General features: G+C 53.5%; 8 protein-coding genes across 8 annotated transcripts; 3 read left to right on the forward strand and 5 right to left on the reverse strand.

Annotated features, from left to right (window-relative positions):
• Window positions 1-520: 520 nt before the first annotated feature.
• Window positions 521-3,445, reverse strand: BU25DRAFT_419952 (amine oxidase catalytic domain-containing protein; the record flags this gene model as incomplete). The annotated part of the gene is made up of 11 exons (XM_033707970.1): window positions 521-718; window positions 757-840; window positions 872-881; window positions 990-1,297; window positions 1,567-1,607; window positions 1,713-1,830; window positions 1,918-2,089; window positions 2,155-2,656; window positions 2,824-2,942; window positions 2,997-3,114; window positions 3,427-3,445. 11 exons carry the CDS (start codon window positions 3,443-3,445, stop codon window positions 521-523), a joined length of 1,689 nt encoding a protein of 562 aa, XP_033563865.1.
• A 764-nt stretch (window positions 3,446-4,209) lies between these two features.
• Window positions 4,210-5,264, forward strand: BU25DRAFT_429924 (NAD(P)-binding protein; the record flags this gene model as incomplete). Its single annotated transcript, XM_033708575.1, has 4 exons — window positions 4,210-4,222; window positions 4,417-4,451; window positions 4,501-4,908; window positions 4,959-5,264. 4 exons carry the CDS (start codon window positions 4,210-4,212, stop codon window positions 5,262-5,264), a joined length of 762 nt encoding a protein of 253 aa, XP_033563866.1.
• Window positions 5,265-5,881: 617 nt separating this feature from the next.
• On the reverse strand, window positions 5,882-6,367 carry BU25DRAFT_318788 (uncharacterized protein; the record flags this gene model as incomplete). The annotated part of the gene is made up of 1 exon (XM_033702229.1): window positions 5,882-6,367. A coding segment is annotated over one exon (486 nt), but the record flags the coding sequence as incomplete, so codon positions are not given.
• Window positions 6,368-6,678: 311 nt separating this feature from the next.
• Window positions 6,679-7,569, forward strand: BU25DRAFT_408950 (eukaryotic translation initiation factor 1A). The gene is made up of 3 exons (XM_033705943.1): window positions 6,679-6,712; window positions 6,897-7,164; window positions 7,259-7,569. The coding sequence occupies exons 1-3, from the start codon at window positions 6,692-6,694 to the stop codon at window positions 7,444-7,446; spliced, it is 477 nt and encodes a 158-aa protein (XP_033563868.1). The 5' UTR covers window positions 6,679-6,691; the 3' UTR covers window positions 7,447-7,569.
• A 91-nt stretch (window positions 7,570-7,660) lies between these two features.
• BU25DRAFT_447109 (DNA repair endonuclease XPF) lies at window positions 7,661-10,624 on the reverse strand. The gene is made up of 2 exons (XM_033709530.1): window positions 10,551-10,624; window positions 7,661-10,501 (listed from the first exon to the last, which is right to left on the reverse strand). The coding sequence occupies exons 1-2, from the start codon at window positions 10,593-10,595 to the stop codon at window positions 7,724-7,726; spliced, it is 2,823 nt and encodes a 940-aa protein (XP_033563869.1). The 5' UTR covers window positions 10,596-10,624; the 3' UTR covers window positions 7,661-7,723.
• A 126-nt stretch (window positions 10,625-10,750) lies between these two features.
• On the reverse strand, window positions 10,751-11,616 carry BU25DRAFT_408952 (CBP4-domain-containing protein). The gene is made up of 4 exons (XM_033705944.1): window positions 11,457-11,616; window positions 11,334-11,406; window positions 11,176-11,287; window positions 10,751-11,120 (listed from the first exon to the last, which is right to left on the reverse strand). The coding sequence occupies exons 1-4, from the start codon at window positions 11,492-11,494 to the stop codon at window positions 10,990-10,992; spliced, it is 354 nt and encodes a 117-aa protein (XP_033563870.1). The 5' UTR covers window positions 11,495-11,616; the 3' UTR covers window positions 10,751-10,989.
• A 781-nt stretch (window positions 11,617-12,397) lies between these two features.
• On the forward strand, window positions 12,398-16,009 carry BU25DRAFT_271953 (uncharacterized protein). Its single transcript, XM_033701832.1, has 3 exons — window positions 12,398-13,033; window positions 13,088-15,658; window positions 15,708-16,009. The coding sequence occupies exons 1-3, from the start codon at window positions 12,568-12,570 to the stop codon at window positions 15,836-15,838; spliced, it is 3,168 nt and encodes a 1,055-aa protein (XP_033563871.1). The 5' UTR covers window positions 12,398-12,567; the 3' UTR covers window positions 15,839-16,009.
• A 1-nt stretch (window position 16,010) lies between these two features.
• On the reverse strand, window positions 16,011-16,487 carry BU25DRAFT_271954 (uncharacterized protein). The gene has a single exon (XM_033701833.1). It carries the CDS (start codon window positions 16,331-16,333, stop codon window positions 16,088-16,090), a length of 246 nt encoding a protein of 81 aa, XP_033563872.1. The 5' UTR covers window positions 16,334-16,487; the 3' UTR covers window positions 16,011-16,087.
• Window positions 16,488-18,395: the final 1,908 nt, after the last annotated feature.

The raw sequence follows: 18,395 nt of genomic DNA on the forward strand, positions 1-18,395 counted from the left end.
TAACAACAGGCGAATATCATCCTGCCTTCTTTGCGTTGAAGCCAGAAGTGCGACGATCAATTTTTCCGCACCTTCACATATTGAGTGGTACCGCATAAGTTGGTGAAAGTCGAGTATGCTAGGCGTGATTGGGAGGCGGTAAAACCAGTTCATTGAACTGCAACAGAGTGATTCTGCCCCTTTAGCCGCAAGGAACACCAAAACACAGCTAAGAGGTGGTTATTCTTTTATAGCCTTTCACGGCCACCTCCTTTGCTGCAATTAGGTGCATTAAACTCGCCTTTATAAAGTTCTATCTTGACTCCTACAAAATCCTTCACACCACCAAAGGCTGACCGGCAACCCAATCGAACCTAGCACACTCGACTTTCACCAATTTATGCGGTACCACCGGCTTATACGGTCATGGCACGCCTGAGCTCTTAAACGGGGTTGGTATCAGCCACCTCAAAAGCATGTGGTTTGCAACATGGGAAACCAGTTTATATCCAGAACTGTTAGGTACCACCGTTCAGCATGATCAAATTTCGATTCGGAACTCCAGATTCAGGTTCGGCATGTTTGCAACTGCTGCAGGGTCAGGGAGCTGTTCGTTGGTCGTCAGTTCGTAAGATTTGGCCATTTGAAATACATCGCCTATCTTCACTCTAACGGGGAACGGGAATGCGAGAACTTCTGGGTATGGTGTTGAAAAAGCTTGACTTGAGTTGTACCACACCTAAACAGCTTCCAGATAAGATTGACGAGAACACCTACACGGTCGAAGGAAGGAGCCGCCATTAATATCATTCGCCTGTTGCAGCTGCCACCGACTCCTACCTCGGTACCTGGCGGCAGCGCCTACTGGGTGGTAATAAGGTGTTTGCCTTACGTGTGAACGACTCCAGCAATGTGCTCAGCAGGCTCACAAGAACAATTGGGCAAGTGTCCAGGCCAACGCCATAATCCTCGAACGAGAGCTCGCGCTCTCAACATCAACCCCGACTCACCTCCTGTTCAACAGATCGCCATCCTGAGCTCGATCGAAGAAATTCTGAGGCGCTAGGGCGATGCTGCTATATGCTTCCGTGTATAGTGTCACCGGTATATCCTCGCTTCGAGTGAAGTGATGCATGCTCGAGTTGAACCACACCACCAAATCTTCATCCTTGATGCTTTCACCATCAAAGAACTTGCTGAAGTCCTGCTGATGATGTTTTGAGTTGCCCGCGTTTTGAACACTATTGGCAAACACTTTCGCGTCATGCTGTCTTGAAACAGCAAGATGTGTCTTTGCGAACTCGGAGTTCTCAAGAGACTATGGCGACTTCAGTGTGTAAGATGAATATGTTGCGGTATCAGTAGCCTATGAGCATGACCCACACAGCATGACCATGTTGGGTTAGCAAATAGCTTGGCCTGTGTATATATATCGTTGCTTCCTAGCTAGTCAACAACTCAGCGCAGTTTTTCATCGTATTCTAGCGGCACCGTCTGCCACCATAGAATATCCGGCCTTTAGGCATGATACGATAGCCTCGAGGCTCACCCCACCCATTCGTCTTGTTCGGATTGAGCACGACGTACATGGCCTGGTTGTTGGCGGCCTAGTTGAACTGCTGCTCGGTCTGCATGATGTATACATCCACCTCCATCTGCTGAAACACGCCAAGCTCAGGGAACCATGGTTGCGACTGCTCTGCGGCTTCAGCTCCGAGACTGTAACGAGTTACCTGTCCCCGAGATGTCGAAGTCGGCTTTGAATGTGATGATGTGATCGTGCAACGAGCCTTGAGTTGCCTGCTGGATCCGAGGTCCCCACTTGCCATGCGTGGGGTAGTAGAAGGAGCTCTGGAGGTAGCCAGAGGCTCGGACGCTGACTTCGAGCGAGCCGTCCATGTGGAAACCGTAGTCAAACATGTAGTCTTAGTTGCTGACAGTTGCGATCGCGCTGACGATGAGCTGTGCGCCCTTGACAGTGCCGAGCTTGCTGAAGCCATAGTCATTGTTGGCTCCGTAGCGGTGGCGGGACAGTGGGGAAATCATGTCGGCTTCGAAAATACATAGTGAGTTGGTGTTGATGGTTGTCATGTTGCCATCGTGATATGTCCTGGAGGTAGTCAGCCATGCATGACCCAACAGTTACCGATTAGTATAGGGCCTGGAATAACTCACAGATTCCAGAACGTAGGACCCCATGAACAATTGTAGCCTTCGACAAGGGTCCCCATCTCAGTGGTGAGGCTGTAGTAAGTATCATGGTAGACTGTGTTCGCGGCCTTCGGCTGGCTGCCACCGTACTGAGCGGTGGCCTCTTGCATAGACAGCTCGTATATGATGCGCTCACCTTCGAAGCGTATGTCGTAGAACATGACAACCAAAGTTCGAGTGAGGGCGATGTAGAAGGACCATCCCATATAATCAACGTACTGGTTCTTCTCATCGACCTTGTGTCTCTTACCACCGATATCTAGGGTAGCCGGTGCTAGCCTCTGTTCGAGATCACGCTTGCTGAGCTCCGGCTTGTAATCGGCTAGTGCCCAGTCTGCATCGATCGTCTGATCGTTCTCCATTCCCAGCTCGCCAGCGTCAAAGGTTATGCGCAAAGTCTCGATCGAAGGGTATAACTTCTCACCAGTGACAAAGCCTTTCAAAGGATACAAGGAGGCGTCTGTGCCTGTGCAGTCAATTAGGAAGAAGAAGTCCAAGGTGTAATGTAGCTTGCAGGGCCTGGAATGCGGAACATGATATTAAGGAAAGCTTGCGTGCCATCGACGCTGTTAGGAGTGCCCGTTGTTGCAGTCAAATAGTCGAGCTTCTGTATGGTTGTTACCAATCATGTACTCTTGTGAATCTGGCACTTCCTTGCCACCCTCGAAGATGATCGCGCAAGCGCTGTGGCGTTCCCATCGAGGTAAGGCAGGACATTGGTCTTGTTCAGTGGCAGAGTATCAATCCAGAAGCTGTTGTAACCATCAGAGACATATACTCCTCCGTCTTCTACAAGCGAAGTTTACACATAGTTGTCCGGTGGCACCGCATAATCCGCATGAGCGAGGTTCAGGCCACTCGTAGGATCAGGGGCGGCATCTGTCAGACAAGAGACGGATGAGTTGTAGCCTCTTTTACCGAGGGCTTCATGTAGAAGTTTTCAGTCGTAGCCGAGTGATGGTAGAGCCAACGCGGTACTAGCAAAGACCGACCGGGTGAAGAGCGAAGCCACCATAGTTGCTGACGTTCGATTCACAGTGCTCCATCGCCATGCAAACACCTTTACATGCCACGAACACAGCCATACCCCTAAGATAGCGCTCTATGACTGTCCATGTTGACTTCCATGACAGTACAACGCAAGCTTGGCAGTGATACGATAAGGTGTCTTTAGACGCGCCGTTCAAAGGAAGAAGTTAGTTGCAGAAGCACTGATATGCGTCAAGTCAGTCCTACGTGTATGGCCCTCGGCCATTGTGACTTGTGTACAACGTCCATAATGGAGAGAATCATAGACAAGTCATTTGTATCATTCGGTGGCTGATCTAATCAGCCCAACATCAACAACACAGTGCTCTCATCGTCTTCTTTGTCGAGACAGCCTTTCTAATACACACTAAGGATAGGTTTCCCATCATGTAGCAACCTTAGAACGTTATCACCATTACTTCATAGTTGAAGGGCGGGGTACGGTGCATACCTTATCAATGCATACTCACCCTTGTCCGCCAAGGACGTTTCTCTGCTACAACTGCCAGAAGAAGAGATTCTGAGGCTCTGAGCATGGTGTTGATCAGAGCTTAGAGAGGATACCATCGGGTGCACAGCCGGTGTGGGTATGACATGTGTGATAGGGCTTTCGTGGTTGCGTCTTCTCTAGTATGCCTACGGCGCGATTCTTACAAGATCAGCAGTATCCAGGCATTGGCTCACTCTATCCAGAACGGAGTGAGCAAGCAAATTCGTACGTCCCCTTTGGGCCTTCTGGAAGTTGAAGACGTCAACGCATCCACTGCAAAACATCGTGTCGTGGCCTGTGCACCTTCCTTTATCGATACCCCAGCTTTCCTTCCTCAGCACACATTACCTAGCTCCTCACTCACATCCCTCTTCGTTCAGACCTTCAAAGCGTTCAGCTCAAGACGAACGCAGAAGGTGAAGTTCCAGGTCAAAAGATGCTGCATTAAAACTGGCACACGGTCTCCTACCACTCGGAGATACGCACACCAGCAACGGAGCATGTCCGCTAGCGGTCAGCGTATTGCAGCGTCGGCATCGATGATGCAATTGCTCAACCATTGATCGACAAACAGCTAATTGACAAATACTACAAACAGCTACACCGTTCAACTCTCTCATTTTCTCAGACACTCACATCAAACCAGTTACATTAGCAGACACTCTCAGCAAAAACCACAAAGACACAGCAGCAAATGTCACCTAAAGGACTCGCAATTCTCATCGGCGCTGGACCCAACACGGTTCGTAACTCAGCACACTCTATAAAAGCATTGACCGACATCTTCTCAGGGCACAGGCATAGCCCGCATCCTCTCCTCACCCGCCCACGGCAACCTCGCCGTTGCCCTTCTTGCCCGGCGTCCCGAATCCCTCTCATCCGTAATCTCGACAATCCGCTCCACCTCGCCGGATGCCGTCCTCGAAGCCTTTCCCTCGGACACGTCCAAAGCCTCCATCGAAAAAGCGTTCCAGGAGATAAAATCGCACAAGAGCTTCTCGGGCCTGAAAGCCGAAGTCGCAATCTACAGCGTGAAGCACTCGTCCAAAAAGCCGTTTTTGGAGGAAACGAGGGAGGAGTTTGAAGGCAGTTTGGAGGAGTATGTTGGTGGCGCGTTTACGTTTGCGCAGGAGAGTGTGAAGAGGTTTTATGCGGATCATGGGGAGGAGGCGTTGAGTGTGGGTGGGGAGAAGAAGGGTGTATGTGTTCCCCCTTTCAAGCGGGTGGACTTGTGGCTGACAGGTCTCAGACTCTCATATTTACCGGTACACTCGGTGCGCTACGATGCAATGCGCAATTCGCCGCGTATGGGGCTGGCCGCGCTTCTGTCCGACAGCTGGCGCAGACGCTCGCGAGGGAACTCAGCGAGAAGGGCGTGCACGTCGTGCATACGATCGCCAACGGCGCTATCGAGGATAAGGATGGCGAGGACCAGAAGACTGGTAAGAAGATGAGTGCCGACGCGGTGGGCGAGACGTATTTGTGGCTGCACAACCAGAAGCCATGTTTGTGGACGCATGAGTTGGACATGCGGCCGGCTGCGGAGAAGTTCTAGACTAGACAATCGCTGTCCTGCCACGTTCTTTTCGACAATGAACTGGGGTTGTTGATCCTGATAAGCGACCATCCTGGTACTTCATGTGCGCTTTCCATTATGTGTCTTGGATCTATGACCGTCTTCTTGGCGTGGATTCGTGGAGGAGCATCAGACTCCTGAGGGAGTTCGTATGTGAGTTGGTATGTCGCTCCGAACTTCTCGATTGGCCGTGTTCTCGACAGAGCAGAGGCCCGTGGACTACCGCAGATGGAGTTGACCGTAGCGACACAGGGCAATTCAAGTCTCTCTGAGTCCCTTCGACGGACGCCAGGTACGAGATGCAGCCTTGAGAGGCACCGCCTGTGGTTTCATCCGCGGCGGCGGCGGCGACACTGCACCAGTCTTCCTAGGCCTATCCGCCGCGTTCCTCGTACGAGGCGGAGTTTGAGAAGATGCCCGTGGTTTTACCCGCGACGGTTCTTCTGTGACTTCCGACTTCCTCTTGGCGTGCCTGGCGTTGCTGGCGCAGCTATCGGTCTCTGATTCTGTGGTCTTTGGGACTGCGAAGAAGTCCCAGTGCGCGCAGAACGCTGACCGAATCCACTGCTCTTCTCACCCTCGCCCGCACACCCCAGCGCAGTGTCCACCGAACTTTGCACCAACGCCTCAACAATGCCGCGCATTTCCTCCTTCACGGTGTTGAACTTTGCAGGTATTAGTGGCCCTACACCGTGTATCCTCAGACTCCCAGTCAAATCAACACTCCTCCCCAATCTCACCACATTCGTCACATCCCTCTTCTCTTGCATAGCATCCACATCCACAAGCCTGCCCGTCTCATCGTACCCCTTAGCCTTCAGCTCCTCCACAAACGCCTGACGCAGCCTCCGCCTCGCCCATGTCCTCACACAGCCTGACTTCGAAATGTCAATCCCGTTTGTCGCGTGCCACCACAGCCCCTCCTTCTTGTGTTCCTGCTGCTTGCGTCTTTGCGAAATGTAGAGCGGGTGCGACGGGTGTGTTGCGATGTGGTTGAGGAGGAAGTTTGTGTAGGTGGGCGAGTAGCTGACTCTGAAGGTTTTCAGATTCAGCTTCGACAGGCGGTGTACGACTGCCTTCATGCCGCCATATACACGCCAACAATTCCACTCCAGCAAGGAGATAACGAGCGTATATGGTCAGCCCTTGAGCGGTAAACGCTCGGAATATTCACTATTGCGGACGTACAATGACGACGGCACAAGTGGGCCTAAAATTATTCGGTGGGAGGCGCGCTAGCAGAGAAACGGTAAGCGCGGTTTGAGCGCACATCAAAGGTGCCCACAGGGTGAATGACACACTCGCCCCACGCTTCTTGGGTATAATACCAAACCTGCCCGCGCCCGAGGCTCGCACAACAAACAACCGACTTCTTCGTCCACACACACACACGAACAGTCGCCAGCATGCCCAAGAACAAGGGAAAGGTGCGTAGATTTTTGTTGTGATGTGACGGAGGGGCTGCCCCGCGGTGAAGCGCGCACATGCGACGACGCCCAAAAGTCTTCCAGCTGCACAGCAGCGTCGTTTCTCGTGGCGCTCACTCAGCACCGAGCCCCTCTGCGCGGCAGCAGTACTCTACACATGTCAACAAACACTAACGCCTCGCAGGGTGGTAAGAACAGGAGACGTGGAAAGAACGAGAACGACAACGAGAAGCGCGAGCTCGTCTTCAAGGAGGAAGGGCAGGAGTACGCGCAGGTCGTCAAGATGCTGGGCAACGGCCGTCTGGAGGCGCAGTGCTTCGACGGCGCACGTCGCCTCGCGCATATCCGCGGCAAGCTGAGGAAGAAGGTCTGGATCAACCAGGGCGATATCATTCTGCTGTCGCTGCGAGACTACCAGGATGAGAAGGGCGATGTGATTATGAAGTACTCTGGTAAGTCAAGCCACTCTTACGAGACCAGAGCACTGGGGGTGTAGAGGTGTTGGGAAGGAAGTGTTGGCCGTGTGCTAACATTGTTGTTCCTCAGCCGACGAAGCCCGTTCATTAAAAGCCTACGGCGAGCTCCCCGAGAACGCAAAGATCAACGAGACCGACACATACGGCGACCAGGGCGACGAGGGCATCGGCTTCGAGTTCGACGAGGACCGCGACTCCGACTCCGAGGACGATGCCGACGGCACCGGCAAGAAGGAGATTGATATCGACGACATCTAGCGTGTCGGTCGTGTACGGGTGGAGGACGTTGGGTTCCGCCATGCTGTCTCGGCTGCTGTGCGAGTGCACGGGGCTGAGCTGCTCAAATGCTGCTTCTTGCGAGCGGGCGGATGGATGGTGGAAAAGTTACTTCTGAGGGGAGGGGGGGCGGGGGGGGGGGGGGGGATGATTATGATATTGGGATAGTGGAATACATGCATTATACCCTTCAACACCCATTTCTCCTGCATTCGCCATACATGTTCATTACCATGCTCAACTGACTATATATGACTAGTTAAAAGGTCGGCAGCTGCACATCTTCATATACACTCCGATTGAAAAATCGATACACCCTCCTCCCCACATTCGTTCCAATAAGCCAACAAATCTCCCTCTCCAGCATATTCGCCAGCTCCTCGATATTCTCCACCTGCAGCATCAGCGTCGTGACAATACTCTCGTTCACGCCCGGCAGCGTCCTGAGCATGTCCTGCGTCGTCTGGTTGAAGGACCGCATCTCGTCGCCGCCCATGCTGGGATCGAGGCCGAGAGACACGGCTTTGAGCGGGTCGGGCTCGTCTTGCTGTTTCTTTAGCTCTGCGAAGATCTCGGCGGTTTGGTAGGGCGAGGAGGACCAGATTATGCGGAGGCGTGGGAAGGCCAGGGTCAGCATGACTAGTTTGCCTTGTAGATCTGGGGTCGCTGCAAGTCCGGACGTGTTGCTCGCTGAGCTGAAGTCTGCGAACGGTTCGAGGGTGAACGACTTGTTTGCGTCGAACTCGATCAGCAGCATGGGGTGCTTGTAGTGCTCTGTCATGGACTCGACTTGGTTGTACAACCGCCCATTGGCGAACGAGCCGATCAAGTCACGCACGGATTTACGCTCGATGCATATCTGCGGGGAGAGCACGTAGTCGCCCACTGTCAGCATGCACGGTACGATGACCATGGAGCGTCCGTGTAGCAAAGACGGTAGAGAAGAGCGAAATTCACGCACGTCGACGACGACGCGGGGTGGTTCTGTTGTCGCTGTCAAACGGCCGCCACCTGCTATCCTGGTGTTGATTGTGCGGAGGAAGGATTCTTCAGGAGCCAGGTTCGCGTTTGCGTTCAGCGTGAGGGCCATGTTTGCACGCTCTTTGATCAAGCGTGTGAAGGCGTCCTTTTCGCGGCGCACGGCGGAAAGGTACCGTTGTTCTTCTACGCTGCCGCCGTAGTACATGAAGAACACCTTAACGGTGCGATCGGTGTGTGATGACCGGTAGACTTCGATGCGTCGAATGAACGCAGCATCGGGCTCGTACATGATCACGTAGCGCGGCTTGGTCTCCTCGAGGATGTGCTCGTCGAGGTCGCCAGAGTAGGGGTGGATGATGATGGTCGAGTCCATCGAGAAGAGCTCGTAGTAGTCTTCCATGTTGTCCAGAGGGTCGTAGCCGACTTCGCCTGGCTTCTGTGCAGCTTCCAGTTCGGTGGGTTGGAGTTCAGCCATGAGGCTTGCGATGTGCGCATCTTTGTCGCCTGATGTACGCACAGCACCGAAGTCGTTTCGCGTCGAAGTAGCAGTGTTGCCGCCTCCTCTTACGCGTCGCCGCTTGTTAGGTGGTGGTTTGCCTGAGGTTTTGCCACTTTGGACCTTCTGATCAGTGCTGCCGTTGATAGCCTTCTGGTTCTCCTGAAAGAGGGTAGAGCTGACTTTGCTGAAGTCACGCTTCCAGGACAGATAGTTGCGAAGCTTTCGCCTCATCATGAATCTGCCGGATGGTTCACCTTCCTCCTCGTCCTCATTCGTACTCTCCTCAGACCTGACATACATGGTCTGAAGATATTCCCTCAGCTGCGAGCAGGTACCATGATCACCACACATAATCAAGATGGAGCCATTGGAGCTGTCTTGGGGTGTAGGATTGAAGTAGGCATCTTGCTCGATCTCTTGAAGAATTTCTGCGAGTTGTACCCATTTCGGAAACTCCTCAAGTACAGGTTCCAGAGCTTCGGGAGCGATGTTAGCGTCTCCTGCTAGCTCGGCGTTGGTAACCTTGCCAGTATATACCCTCCGTTTCGCGGTGCTGAAGATGGTATCGGCAGCGTCAAGGAAAAGCCACGGCGATTGATTCTGTTTTGTTGAACCTGGTGGTGGTTGTGATGCTGCTAGGACGGTGTCGAGGTACTTGTTGAAGTTTACAGCATCATAAGTGAGTAACGCATGGAGGATCGTACGAAGCAACGACAGGTCGCGAACAACCTGCCGCGTCTTGAACGTTGTGCGATGCCAGACGGGATCGAGCTGACGTCGAATAATCTGGTCGAAGTTTTTGTGGAGTGCACTGTCCAGCGTCCAGTCCTCAACCTCGAGTCCTGGGTTGGCCTTCTTGAGCTCGCTGATGCTAGCCTCTACGCACTCAAGCACGGCGTTCTGTATATCCTGCATAGCATCTGTCATGGGCACTTCCAGCTCAATGACTTCTGCCTTCTTGCGTCCCTCGAGCGAGTTTGCGACCGAGACGTGGAACCGCGGGTACAGAGCTGGCTTCTGTAAGAAGAGGTTCTTCATCATGTTCGTGAGCGGGGAGTAGCCCATAGTGAACGGCTCTGGTGTATCCGAGAAGGCCTTCAGGAAGCCTGCCTTGTTCTTCTGCCGGTAGATTCTCAGGATGAAAGCCTCAAGTGACGTCGCAACCACCTTCTCAGCGTGCAACACCACCAGGCCAGTCACCGTCTCCGGATTCAGCAGGCCAGACAAAAAGTCCACGATGAGGATTCGCGACGTGATGCTGAAGATGCCGCCCTGCGCATACATCTTCTCACGTGTCCCCACGCTCATCAGGTCTGTATTTACCAAGCTCAGCCCTCTACACTTCGGCGCCTGGCTGACAGCCGCATGCTCAGCGAGCGCCTCGCCAATCCACACATTCTCGCGTTCGTCCGCGCCGACAAGCAGGATGAGATTGTTTCCAACGGCATCGTAGGAGTGGAGGAGGTTCGTGACTATGCGCAGAAGGCCGAGGCCTCGCGCGAGGAGGACGAGCTCATCCTCTTCGCGTAGCTCCTTGAAGATGTTTTGTTGGAATTCCTATGATGTCATCAGTCGTTTTCCTATCACGGGCGTTTAGGGCAAGTACAAGAGGTAATGAGAGCTTCACGGGGGCTTGTGCATCGCCGGGCATTTGGTGCAGCTGTGACGGCGGCGGTGGGGTGTGAAATGGAGATGCGGGGGCGCCGAAAGCGCGTCGAATGTGGAATTGCGACTTGATCGCGTAGTCACGAGGGCATTACATCTCCACTACCCTCCATTGTCTGCCACTTCAAACACCATTTTAGCATCAGCTTGAATCTCCGTACAATGAGTAGTATACATCGCATAAGTTGGATTGCTAGAAAAGGCCCCATGCCACAAGTCGCAGGTCTGACGATTCATAAGCAGCGGACCTTGAAGTCAGTCAAGTCTGTTAGGAACCTCAGTCGAGGCAAAGCGAAGATTTTGTTCATTCTCATACTCATACAGATGCATGTATACACAGAAAGAAGGCAACGCTGGCAGTGGCAAAGTCAAAGTCGTGCTCATTGCGAAGCGTTCCTGATCTCTTGCTGTAGTCTCCTAGAATCCGCAGCGTATGCATCACGCTCATCCCTCAGTCGCTGCTGCTCTGCCGCTGACTTTTGTGCATCGTGCTCCTTCTGTGCAATCCAGACTGTATACGTCAGCATATTTACTCAAAGCCCCATGTCACAAGCTTCGAAACTTACTAGGCTTCTCCGACTTTGACAGGTCCTTCAATTGGGTCACGAAACCATCGAAGTCCTTCTGGCGCTGTTCCCTGTTTGCGAGTGCCTTCTTCTGGAGCTCAGGGCTGTAGGCCTGGGAGGGGTTAGATGCGTCGTATTGCACGTGGCGAAGTGGTTACCTTGAATATCTCCTCCTCAGTCGGTGTCACCCACATGACCAGCGCGGGACCACCAATGCAAAGTACTGCGCCTCTATGACATGTCAGTTGGCGAACTGGGATGCTCGAGAAACTTGGACGTACGCCGAGATGGCCTTGATGTATGTCCCCATTCCAGGCATGTTGGTGGTTGTTGCAAGGTGTGATAGGTTGAGCGGGTCGGTAACGTGTACAGAGTTCAATGTATCACGGAAGCGGCAGGACGTCGAGGCTGTGATGTCAAGGTTGTCGTTGTTGATGTCCACGCCTTCGAGAAACCGATGATCAATATCATCAGTCCAGAAGAGTTAGCTGTGGCGCAGTGACGCCACGATTGTCCAATGCGCTGCCGTTGGTGGAACCCACTGCCACACGCCCCCACCCGACGCTTGCACCCCTGCTGCATGAGACCACCAGTGTTCCGGGCCTCAGGATGGATCCGAGTGGATTAGCATTCGACGGTCTCAGGGCCTTGCAGACTGTCATTGGCACATCTCAGTTGATGGCCTGTGTTTGCAGCGGCTATGCGACCGTCATCGTGTAAAGCATGCTCGAAGTGGACAAAAACAAAGCTTGATAGTCACGGCTGAAACTTGGACCATGACCGTGAAATCTACGTATTCTCTTCAAGGGTTCCACATTTCTCATTAATATTCTCCCCGCCTGCCCGCACTGAAGTTCCACTGATCTTAGTTTGATTGTGCAGTTTCAAGGTTCCCCACGTAGCAAGATTGACTGCCCTTCCACTTGCTTGAAGGCATGGACGCATCCACCTCTCGTCTCAAGCATAGCCGGGGCACCACTGGCGCCTGAAACCACGCTCGAGAGCACAGTATCTGGGCTATCTCTACGTTGTTCGCTGTCAGCAAACGCATTGCCTTGATTCACAGAGTTAACGCCGCGGAACCCTCCCTTTTCCCGTCCACAACGTTCTTTAAATTGAAGACCCCTGCCAAGTACCACGCAACCTTCTCAGACTCACATAGGACGTTGAACCAATCAACCACGCAACCTTGCTGGCAGTTCCGACGCCCCGGCCTGAAGCTTCAGCAAGCTTTTGTTTCGGTGTCAAGGACAGTCGCGTCCGAGCTCTGGTTTAAAGGCTGCAGGTCCCCGCCGTTGAGGGGCGCGATCCGCACGCACTACTCCACGATAGACGCGCCCAGTGCATGTGGCTTTGCTGGACCCGATATACGATAACGCACCCTGCGTCGCCATGGCATACCAGCAGCAGTACGACGGCCATCCGCAGCCGCGACAGCAGCAACAGCAGCAGCAGCAGCAATACTACGATCAGGGACATGCGCCGCAGGAACAACAGCAGTATGCAGGCTACGACAGCCAGTACGACCAGCAGTACTACGATTACGGCTACGATCAGCACGGATACGATCAGCACGGCTGGGACGACGGCTACTACAACAACCCGCAGGCCGGACATGGAAATGCACAGCAACAGCAACAGTACGATGATGGAAGCGCATATGAGAGACAGCCCCCGCAATCACAAGGGCGCCGCCCACCACCACAGCAGGCGCAATATGCGCAGGACCAAGGCTACGACAACCACCAACAGCAGCGACTATGGCAGACGCAGGGACAGGATCCCAGGCGGCCAATGGACCGAGGAAATGCGCCGCAGCCGAACCCACAGCAAGGTCGAGGAGGACTAAGACCGCCAGGTGAGCTCCTATGGACTACGCGCCCAGCAACAAAGCGCTGACCAGTTGATGCAGGCTTGGATCGCTCTCTATTACAGCAAAAGTCGCCCAAAAGGAGACCCCAGGACAACCCGTTCCCGACCTTTCCTACACAAAATGCGAAGCAGGCACCGCCGAAAGAGAACTTGGACCAAGCTATGTCAAAGATGGAGATCAATGGCACCAGGCCCGAGGAGAGGCAGAGGCGACCCTCAGCACGAGGCATGCACCCAGATGGTAGAGGCCCGGGAAGGCCAGAGCCAAATGGTAGGGCAGATTCAGGGCAGTTCGAGAGTAGTGCGCAGGGCCAGCGTCGGCCACCACCAAATCGCATGGCTTCTGGCCAGCGACCGCCTTTGGTGGAGACGGACGGCAGTAGAGGACCACCTCAGCCACGGCAACAAGGTCGAAAGTCTCCCTCGCAGCAGATGTTCGGTCCTGGAATGCAGCGTGCGGTGACGATGCCCCAGAACATAGACACGACCCAGCAGCAATGGGCTGATCCTGGCGCCTTGGATAGCTACCACGGCCCCGAGTCGCCTTCGTACATCCCTCCCAGGCCCTCGACAGCTGGCAGCAACAGACAGAACAGACCACCCAGGCAGCCACAAGAGCAGCCCCCAGTGCCACGAATGCAGACTCAGCAGCAGCAGTATGTTACACCGAGCCAACAATTGCCATCTCCAGATGACCATCGGTCCACCCTGGACACCTTCTACGATGATTACTACCAGCGGGGCAGCAACCGGAAAAGCATAGCTTCGACAATAGACATGCCCAACTTTGATGCAATACCGGAGACGAGCCGCGGGCACAGGCGAGGCGACTCGATAGACAATCATCTATCGCCGAGCAACTTTGGCGGTCTGCGACAGAACATCCAGGCAGTTGGTCCAGTAGACGAAATACCTGCGCCGAGCAACTTCCAGCAGCACTCATTGCGGAGCAGATCGCAACCTGACCTGAATGCGCAGTACAATGGCGCTTACGAAATGGCCGCAGATGCCCCGCCTATGCCTGCGCCGTCGAGATCAAACACGGGCTTCGCAGGTCCCAATGGGCTGCCGAACGGTCCCCGTGGACGTGGACCACCTCCACGCGGAATGACTACCGATGGTATGCAACGAGGACCGCCCAATCAAGGCTATGGCGCAGGCCAGCAACCAAACTTCGACCCACGATATGGAAGGGAACCACCACCTGTCCAGCGAGGCTATTCAGATGATTCCGTCTACTCTGAACCGCCACTGAACACCATGAGGAACGTCTCCTCGCCCTTGCCAGGACCTTCTATCGCTAGACCTGGGACAGCAGCACCAGCACCTGGGCGTATCCCAAGCGATCCACTCGGTCGACGACCAGGAACGACTCAACCACAAATGAATCCAGATGCGCTCCCTGCGCACCCAGTCCCAATCCGAGCCGGGCTCGTGCAACAGCATCAACAGCAACCGCAACGGCAACCGACTATCGCACAGAGACCGCCTCCCGTCCGACAATACAACAGCGATCAGTCCCGTAACAGCCTCGAGAGTCAGCATTCCATCGCACAACGATCTACGGGTCAACGACGTAGCTCTGTGCCGCATCCTGTAACGTACGACGAGTTAAATCGCCTCCGCAAGGCTTGGAAGGACAATTCTACAGATGACGCTACTGGACTAAAACTAGCGAAGAAGCTGGTGGAGGCTGCCAGTGTGCTTGCTGACGAGAACGGGACAGCAGACAAGCGAGCACAGGCCAAGAACAAGGAGAAGTTCGTTGTCGAGGCTCACAAGATTGTCAAGAAGCTTGCCCAACATCAATATGGCGAAGCCATGTTCTACCTTGCGGATTGCTACGGTCAAGGGCAACTCGGCCTGCAAGTCGACACCAAAGAAGCATTCACACTCTATCAAGGCGCCGCAAAAGCAGGTCACGCTGCAAGCGCCTACCGTACAGCCGTCTGCTGCGAGATGGGCCACGAAGAAGGTGGTGGCACGAAGCGCGATCCACTGAAAGCAGTGCAATGGTACCGACGAGCTGCAGCTCTAGGTGACACCCCAGCGCTCTACAAGATGGGCATGATCCTTCTCAAGGGCCTGTTGGGGCAGCAAAAGAACCAGGGTGAAGCTATCAACATGCTGCAACGAGCCGCCAACCAGGCGGACCGAGACAACCCACATGCCCTCCATGAGCTGGCCCTTATATACGAGCAGCCAGCTAACGGAAACGAGCGCGTTATACCAGACGAAGCCTATTCTCTGCAACTCTTCATGCAAGCAGCAGACCTTAGCTACAAATTCTCACAGTTCAGACTCGGTCAGGCATATGAGTATGGATTGCTAGGCTGCCCAATCGACCCAAGGAAGAGTATTGGATGGTACACTAAGGCCGCAGCACAGGAAGAACACCAAAGTGAACTCGCACTTTCCGGCTGGTACCTCACCGGCATCGAAGGTGTGCTGCAGCAAAGTGACACCGAAGCATATCTCTGGGCGAGGAAGGCGGCATGTGCAGAACCCCCATTACCGAAGGCGTTGTTTGCTATGGGGTACTTCACTGAGGTGGGCATAGGGTGTCCAAAGAGCTTGGAGGAGGCGAAGAGGTGGTATGGAAGAGCTGCTGGTAAGTCACTCAACTCTATCAACACATCGTACAGAGCTAACGGACGCAGCATACAAATTCCCCAAAGCGCAGGAACGCCTTGAGGAATTGAAGCGCGGTGGGTCCAAGGCCCAGATGAAGCGCGAGCGTCTTAGTAGGAGCAACCAGAAGCAGCAGGAGGAGAACTGCAGTGTCATGTAGCGCATCAAGAGTTGAAGGAGTGGAATACACCTTAGGCGTACTCTTGACGCATCGACTTTTGCATGTTCTCAAATTGGGGGGTCTGGCGCATCTGCCAATGTTGGGTTGTCTCGGGTACAGGGCTAGCATCAAGAGTGAGCATCCAATCCATACTTTCCTCCTCAGGCGATCGATGCCTTTTTGACAACAGAATGCACCTACACCCCGTGGGGGCATGGAGGTTGAAGACTTCTGGCCAATCGCAGGTGCTCAGGTGGTTCGAAGTATCCAGGTATGGCAGGCGCGTCCGACAGGCATGCCTTGGCCTCGAGGTACCTGTGGCTTCGCTCCTTCGATTACACACGTGACAGTAAACATGTACCCATGTTGGCTGATCCTGTCAATCGTACCGCACCTTTCGCAGCATGTCATCAAGCAATGAGGAAAACCACGAGTCTCGATCGCGAGGAAGCATAGCAACACTTCGCGAAGGTAGCCGTCTGGTACGCCAACCATGTCTCCAGCGTCTGACGGTTGTGTTGTCTGATTGTCTCTCAGTCGCTGTGCAACCTATGCGGTAGCCTCAAGATCATCGTCCACCATTTTGTCATCCAGTCATCATGGCACCTTGGAAACCATGAACCTGAGGCAACATCTTCTCCAGCGTTCTCAACCGGTCTTACACAACTTGGTTTGCTGGATGACATTTATTGGAGGAGCGAACAAGGCTGCAGTCTTTGTGGCTCGGTCATGAAGTCCCTAAAGCACTCGCTTGGTAGAATGACTGATCGCCGAGCGAATGAGCTTGTGATTGCTGGCGATGTCATCTGCTGTATAGTTTGAGAGATTGATGGCCGTCACGCCGTTGCAGCCGGTCAAGGTTCATACCAATCGTCAAGAAAGAGACATTGTTCGTGGACGCACAAGAGGAATACGTCTTAACTAGGATTCTGACGAGCTTACCGAGTCGTGTCTTGTCTTTGTTGACGAGGAGAAATACATGACATCTTGGTCCGATGCCCACCGATCCTGGAGCCCGGACAACGCACCGGCTCCATACGTCACACTCAGTTATGTTTGGGGCAATCGAACTACTTTTGTGACCACCCTCAACCACATTGAGCTCTTGAGGATACATACGGTCTCGAAAAGACCTTAACGACACTACCTACTGTCATCCGAGACACCATCGACCTCATACGTTGTTTGGAATTGCAGTATCTTTGGGTTGACGCATTGTGCACCGTGGCGCTGCTTCTCGTTCCCAACCGCAGTGGGCCTTGATTTCGCGAGTTATACGTCCAACAGGAGGTTTGCGGTCAAGCGACATGATGCGTGAGTAGGTAGCAAGTATGGAATAGAAGCATGAGATGCGATCAGGTAGGTACCAAAGCCAGTGTTGGTGCCATAGCGATAGTATTTCTTTTGCAAGCGCTTGTTGAGTGCAGATGCAGTAGTGGGAAGAAAACCACAAGTGGTTAGGAAGATCAGGACAGGTCTGCGTTGGCACGTAAGGGCGAACACAAGTACTTGCGTGCTTCAGCCACGGTCGACGCATATACGGTATAGAGAGGAGCAGATTAAGGTGGTTCTGGTCGCAAAGGGTTCGATTTGACGGCGGTGCGCAACCATTCATGGACCATAGCTCCAGCTCAACAAAAGTTCATTCAAGGCAGACCAACACGGGTCTCGCCATGCCTGAGTTCCTGCTCTAACGCCTTGTCTTCTGGACTCTTAGTTGACAGTAAGTCATCCAGTGTACCGTCGAGTGACATCGTCCGTATACAAGTGGTTGGAGATTGAAACGATGGATCCACTTTTTCGTCGAGGCTGGGATGTCCCTTAATCGTGATCCCAAATATCCAGCAAATCTGCTGCTCGTGGTAAGTTCTCCTGAGTTCTACTTCCACAGCATTGCCGCAGCAAAGGGGTGCTCTATAGCAATCGCGGGCGTATCCGAGGTTTTCCTTAATGAGCATGTTGACCAGATGCTTGGAATCAAGCTTCCCTTGCTTCCAATGGAATTCTCCTTGCACGCCCCGTATTTTAGGTGTGTCGTACCATCTTACAAGGACTGTTAACTATGGATATTTCGGATTTCTATCATGCGAGACTGTGTGTGGATGCCATCACAAATTCCTTAGATGTGATGTTCATCGTCTCCGCTGCAACGGGAATCCACGCCCAACCCTCGGCCCCAGTCCCGATCGGCAATCTTGCTTGAAGGTAATGGTCGAACTGACGTCGATCATATATCAACACACAAGATGAGCCGCTTGTGTCCCTTTCAGGTTCTGGAGCTGCCTTGACATAAAACTCTAGGGATTCAGCATCTTCTATATCCCTGAGCCCCACCGGTGACAGATCAGAGCCTGGTAGCCTGTGGAACTGCTCGCCGTCAGAGCGTTCAAGCCAGACTCCTAAGCGCACTCTGTTTTTGTTCTCGCAATCGAGGATCGCCACCATTCGTTCTTGACTTATCGGTATACATGGTAGGTTGATCCTCAGCCCATTACTGGTAATTTCGTAAGTCGCAGTCGCTGCAGATCTATGTGAAGCAATCACCGGATATGCGCTG

Source organism: Macroventuria anomochaeta (assembly GCF_010093625.1).
Source record: "Macroventuria anomochaeta strain CBS 525.71 unplaced genomic scaffold BU25scaffold_9, whole genome shotgun sequence".
In the NCBI taxonomy this organism is placed as follows: domain Eukaryota; kingdom Fungi; phylum Ascomycota; class Dothideomycetes; order Pleosporales; family Didymellaceae; genus Macroventuria; species Macroventuria anomochaeta.

Bases quoted from the DNA above. Each gene is read 5' to 3' on its own strand.
- BU25DRAFT_408950 (XM_033705943.1), top strand. From the start codon at position 6,692: ATGCCCAAGAACAAGGGAAAG. The intron at 6,713-6,896 runs GTGCGTAGATTT...AACGCCTCGCAG, and splicing joins TGCCCAAGAACAAGGGAAAG to GGTGGTAAGAACAGGAGACG. The intron at 7,165-7,258 runs GTAAGTCAAGCC...GTTGTTCCTCAG, and splicing joins TGTGATTATGAAGTACTCTG to CCGACGAAGCCCGTTCATTA.
- BU25DRAFT_271954 (XM_033701833.1), bottom strand. From the start codon at position 16,333: ATGGTTGGCGTACCAGACGGCTACCTTCGCGAAGTGTTGCTATGCTTC.
- BU25DRAFT_447109 (XM_033709530.1), bottom strand. From the start codon at position 10,595: ATGCCCGGCGATGCACAAGCCCCCGTGAAGCTCTCATTACCTCTT. The intron at 10,502-10,550 runs GTACTTGCCCTA...ATGACATCATAG, and splicing joins TGAAGCTCTCATTACCTCTT to GAATTCCAACAAAACATCTT.
- BU25DRAFT_408952 (XM_033705944.1), bottom strand. From the start codon at position 11,494: ATGCCTGGAATGGGGACATACATCAAGGCCATCTCGGC. The intron at 11,407-11,456 runs GTACGTCCAAGT...GACATGTCATAG, and splicing joins TACATCAAGGCCATCTCGGC to AGGCGCAGTACTTTGCATTG. The intron at 11,288-11,333 runs GTAACCACTTCG...AACCCCTCCCAG, and splicing joins CTGAGGAGGAGATATTCAAG to GCCTACAGCCCTGAGCTCCA.
- BU25DRAFT_271953 (XM_033701832.1), top strand. From the start codon at position 12,568: ATGGCATACCAGCAGCAGTACGACGGCCATCCGCAGCCGCGACAGCAG. The intron at 13,034-13,087 runs GTGAGCTCCTAT...CAGTTGATGCAG, and splicing joins AGGAGGACTAAGACCGCCAG to GCTTGGATCGCTCTCTATTA. The intron at 15,659-15,707 runs GTAAGTCACTCA...TAACGGACGCAG, and splicing joins GTGGTATGGAAGAGCTGCTG to CATACAAATTCCCCAAAGCG.